Here is a 5,686-nt window from a genome sequence, read left to right as displayed (position 1 = left end):
TGTCTCCAAAATTGCACTTCGTCTTCCACCACTAAGGCAGAGTATGTTGCAGTTTCCAATTCGAATAAGGAATCTGTGTGGTTATCTCGTCTAGTGGGAGACCTTGGTATACACTAGACTCGAGTTCTACATTGCGACAGTCCGAGTGCGATTGTGATAGAAAAAAATTCCGTGTTTCACTCCAAGGAGAAACACATAGAGGTCAAGTATCATGTGGTACGGGATAATTTGGCTAGCAAACGCATTGAGTTAGTCAAAGTTCACACGGATGAAAACCCAACAAATGCTCTAACAAAGAGCTAATCCTTAGAGCGGTTCACACATTGCATACAGATGATGGATGTAGGGTGAAGCTACAATCATGCTTCAGGTTTTGTACATTGTACATAATAGAGTACCCTACATTATTTAGCCACTTGGGCTAGTTGGCCTTCAAGTGCGAGATTGTTAGGTTGCTGGCCCCGTGGCCGGGTTGTGGCGGGCCCCTGCCCATATTTACTCTATTCTTTGGTTATAATGACAATAAGGAGATAGAGAGGATTACTCTCTAGAGCTCCACCCACAAGACCATGTATTTCTCTCATCTCCTTCCCCTTCTCTCCTTCCTCTTTTGCACTCACTGCATAGTGGCTCCATCAGTGTATCATATATTTATGAGGTCAACACCATGATCCATGTGAGTCTAGGAACATGAGGGTGTGCATGGGAAATTAATGCTTATGACACATCTCAAATGACATCACAAGAATCCTCTCCCAAGCTCTATATAAGAGCTAGCTTGTATGCACTTCTGTGTGGTTGTATTAACCAAACTCTACTTTGCATTCAAGCTCTTCTCAAACGTATTTCTGTCATTGCATTTAGTATGACAAATCATGAATGCGTCTACCTTAGCTTAACCCCTACATACAAATCAATTTTCTTCATTGAAAGACGACACCATACTCGCCCTTATATGCTTGATCGTATCCCCTTGTTAGTGATATGCACTATTGTAGCCATTTGTCTTAGCTCCCACTCTCTTCAATGCAAGACATGACATTGCGGAAATGCAAAAGAATCAAATCGTATGTGCACATTATACTCACTGCCAGTTTGAGAGTATGAGACTATGAGTACCACACACTACTAGAGTGCTCAGCTTTTGGTCACATCCAAACTTGCTTCCCCCACATGTTTAGGCATGACTTAAGACCTACACACTTTCCTCTCCTAGCCACAGTGTGGGATCTCCGTTGCCACTCTCATCACCATAATTTTGGAGCATTGATAATCACTTATCAGCCCCATACATGCTACATCACATGTAACTTTGGTCCCATACGTCATGTTTGACCTCCAAAGACGATAATAAAATCTGTGTGTGTGTGTGTGTGTGTGTGTGTGAGTGTGTGTGGGGGGGGGGGGATACCCGTGTGTAAAAAGTCAAACTTAAGCCTTTTTTGTCATAGAAGTCGTGGGAGAAAATGGCTCCCTGTGGACTTTTCATGATTTTTTTCAAACTGTAGGTGTCACTTAAGCGACACCAAGCAATTTGTGAACGTCACTAAAAATGTCGCAAAAATTTTATCATTTTAGTCATGCTGACAACAATGACCTTAGTGACATTTTAATTCATTTTGTGGGGAAACTATAGTTCATCACATAAGAAGCAAGAGAGTGTCAATTATGCGATGCCCACTATTTATTTTAGCGTCACAAGAACAAAAGGCCTGTTGTAGTGCCCTGATCCTTTTTTTAAAAAGAGTGCACTCAATTGATCAAGTGGTGGATTGTGCTCTTTTTTTTAAAAAGAGTGCACTCAATTGATCAAAGTGGTGGATTGTAGCCACCATTTGGTGGCCTTTTCAATTGCGAGCATAGGTTTTGGCTAGGCCATGGACTATGAATAGCTTGGAATATGTTTCCAACCATCAGGCATCATGTAATATGAACCTGATCGGCACAAGGAATATTTGGGATTGCCCAATACTTGAATCAATTGGTGGACATCACCTACTAAGTTTTTCTAGCAAGTGCCCTAGATGTGAGGAAAAAGAAACATCGAAGCATGCCTTTTGGAGTTGGCATGTCACATCATCTATAACATCATACCATGGAGCACACATGATGGCATGCATAGGTAGGGTACTTAGTGCACATTTCTCATGCAAAGCCTAGGGGTGGAGTCCACATGGGATTTGATCAATAGGCCTAGGATGGCCAAAGGGGTGTGTAGCTTGACACACTAAGGAATGGGTCTTGTCCGACCAAGTCTGAACAATCGAAGTCTTAGGTATTTATTAAGAGGACTCCTATATTGGTTGGGTGGTCAGTCATTAGCTGCACTACTATGGAGAGAGATTCTCACCGAGATATCTTCAAGAGAGGCATGTGACACCTAGGATTTCATTTACATATCATGTCCGCAGCTACATAGATGGCGGATATATGTGCTTAAAATATGGTATACATCATGGGACATTTGGCTCACCAAATTTATACTCACATTCGGATATGAACTCTCTCCCAAAGTGAATATGTGGTTCTATTTGCACTCTTATCCAGTATAATTACTATCTTTTATTTGGCTTACACGCAATGACATTGCTATGGACAATGTTCAATGTGGTATATATGGGTATCCTTGTGGTACTATGAAGGGTAAGATGTTGGAAGATATTATTGAATAGAATGCAATGAGCCAATTCATTATTCAAAAGCTGTAATATAGAGTAAATAGAAGTATTTGAGAGAGAGAGAGAGAGAGAGAGAGAGAGAGAGAGAGAGAGAGAGAGAGAGAGAGAGAGAGAGAGAGAGAGAGAGAGAGAGAGAGAGAGAGAGAGAGAGAGATGATACTGCATGCATGCTTTCCTCGTGCATTCGCATTGGAGACCTTTGTTTTTTAAGTTAAATCTGGCTTGGTTCCACTTCAAAACATCTACCGAATCGCATTGGAGACCTTTGTTTTTTAATTAAATCTGGCTCAATTCCACTTCAAAACATCTACCGAATCGGTGTTACCCACTTGGACAAAAGACGAATAACTTCTACACATGTGACCATCCAAGAGACAAACTACTAACTATGGATGGCGTGACCACTGCCTTAATCTAATGGTCAAGCTGGCTTCGTGTGACCATATTCAACGCTCGCTCCTTAACCCTAAATATAGCGAACTTAGCCCTAATTCCACTTTGCGTGCTCACCATGGCAGACGAAGGAAGAAGACGAAGACGAAGACGAAGAAGAAGCAGACGCTTAGTGGCAAAAGAGACGCAGAGGGAGCAGGTAACAAAGGACCAGACTAGTAGGCAGCGGCCAGCTTCCGTCGCGGCAATAGAGAAGCAGTTAGGGCAGGTCGCCATCACCTCTGCATCGGCTTCTGATGAGAAGCCGCAGATGCAGGCCGTCGATCAGAGTATCGGGGTCGCCTCCAGCCTGGGGACCTCCCTTCCTGCATCAGCTGCCCCGGACGCTACTTATACCATCTCGACGGAAAGGGCTTCAAATAATTTCATCACAGTAGATTTGCTGCGGCGCATCTTCGACAGGCTGCTCGGTCTGCCAGACGTTTTGCAGTGCCGCCTCGTTTGCAAGTTGTGGCATCTTTCTGTGGGAGACATCGACCATATCTGGCGCACTCTCTGCTGTCTCACGCCCCTGCAGCCAGTTGACAATGTTTTCTGGCTTCGTCCTGAAGTACAAGATATGCATGTTTGCCCAGGATCGGCCGCAGAGCAAGCGGGCACCGGCCTTACGGGCACCTGTTGGCAAAGTAGCTTTAGCTTGCCGCCCAATCAGCACAGAAAAGTGAGGATTCATTGCAAATTGGTTGCATCAGCGCATGGTCTTCTATGTTTGCAGCTAATACAGGAACCAAAGGAGTGGGGTTACAGCCCTATAAGCTCCTTGATCGTGTGCAATCCTGTAGCAAGGACTCATAAAGTTTTGCCGCAGCTCACTTGTATTGAAGCTGTTGAATCCATTGGCATGCACTACAGTCCCGTTACAAAGAGCTACATCATAATTGCAATGGGCACGGGGGAGACAGGAGCAGGTTACTTCCATGACAATGGAAACCCTGTCAAGAAGCCATTCTATATCTCACATGTGGAGATTTACCACTCAGAAAAGGGCTTTTGGGAGTACCACTCTCATTTCATCACTGATACCCAAGTGAAGAAGGGAAACATCTCATGGTGGCAAGGTCAGTTCCATTTGATTGTACTAAAACCAGGTGGAAAGCTACAATTGCTTGCTTATGACATGGCAACAAAACAGTGGGTTGATTCTAAAGTAAGAGCTCTAGAAATCGTGTTCTCAATACCAGTTATCTTTCCTTGGAGAGACCTTCTCGTTTGTGAATTCAAAAGCAGCGTCCTCACCAGGATCAGTACCCATTGGAAACTCAAGAGCTGAAAGCACAATGGGAACATCTTCTCTCCGTAAATGGGAAGCTCTATCCTTGGAAAGTATAAAGAAGCCAACTTCCTTGCATGTTGTTGCTCACTTGTCCGGCACGTACGACGATATGATTCAAGTATGCATTTTTGATCCTTACTCCTTCACTCCTGTAGAGACTCCACTGACTTCACAACCACACCACGTTATACTTTGTAAGCGCGAGAGAGACCCATCATGTTTCTCATTCGTCCCATGTCTGTCTGCTGAGGTATGAGTATTTGGTCCATTCAATATGAAGTTTCAGCTCCTTCCGTTTATGTTTGAAGAACTCGAACTTTTCTAATCCTTGGAAATAAAATACACTTCTCATGATGTGTGTTATCCTTACGCGGTAGATTCTTAAATTCAAATATTCAATTTGTTTGTATATACATACACTTCCTATACATATATATATATATATATATATACACACACATATACACATATGTTTATATGTATATATGTATGTGTGTATATATATACACTTCATATACATAGATATATATATATATATATATGTATACACACACACACACACACATATATGGTTGTGGTTAAATATCGGCTAGCTTGTCGGTGTGTGCGTGGATCTTGACCAATGCATCATTGCATTTTTTGGGGGTGCAACAGTTACTGTAGCGTTATGAGCACAAGGCCCCGAGATTCCCACAAGCGCACGTACGTAGCGTGGTGGTAAGATGAAGGTATCTGAATGCTGAGGCCGGGAATTCGAAGCATGAGTGAAATGCGTGTTGCCTTTTTGGTCCACTGTTTCCAGCCTGTTGCACTTGATTGGCAACCGGCTCAAGCTGCTTTACCATGAACGCAAGCTAGCCAGTATATAGCAAAAGCCCACACACACACACACAAACACTTCACATACTGCATACATGAAGTCTCATATATAGGATATTCTTTTATAATTTATATGCCTCTTTGAAGATTAATTTGGTACCATTGAACAATGTCGTGTCATGGTACATGCATAATATGAAATTAAAATATCTACCTTACTCTTATACAATGTACATAATGTTATATGTGTGAAAAACGGTTTCCACAATTGCAGTTCGTGTATATACTTAGCAGGGCCTCGTGGCCCTAGATGTCGCACTATAGCGTGTTTTATCACATAAAAGCATGTCCAATTTGGTTTAGAAATATTCACATGTCAAGTGCTGGAGATGGAACACTAGTTTCACCTAAAAAGTTCAATGTGGATGCCTTGGCAAAAAATAACAGATTTCATTCGCAGTCA

General features: G+C 42.6%; 1 protein-coding gene across 1 annotated transcript; it reads left to right on the top strand.

Moving 5' to 3' along the window:
* Window positions 1-3,170: 3,170 nt before the first annotated feature.
* Window positions 3,171-4,703, top strand: LOC147447742 (uncharacterized). Its single transcript, XM_086524400.1, has one exon. It carries the CDS (start codon window positions 3,190-3,192, stop codon window positions 4,399-4,401), a length of 1,212 nt encoding a protein of 403 aa, XP_086380526.1. The 5' UTR covers window positions 3,171-3,189; the 3' UTR covers window positions 4,402-4,703.
* The last annotated feature ends 983 nt before the right edge of the window (window positions 4,704-5,686 follow it).

The sequence above is a fragment of the Adiantum capillus-veneris genome, chromosome 11 (genome assembly GCF_014529385.1).
Source record: "Adiantum capillus-veneris isolate H3 chromosome 11, ASM1452938v2, whole genome shotgun sequence".
Taxonomy (NCBI): Eukaryota; Viridiplantae; Streptophyta; class Polypodiopsida; order Polypodiales; family Pteridaceae; genus Adiantum; species Adiantum capillus-veneris.
The sequence above is the reverse complement of the archived record's forward strand: the minus strand, read 5'-3'. Positions and strand labels throughout refer to the sequence as shown.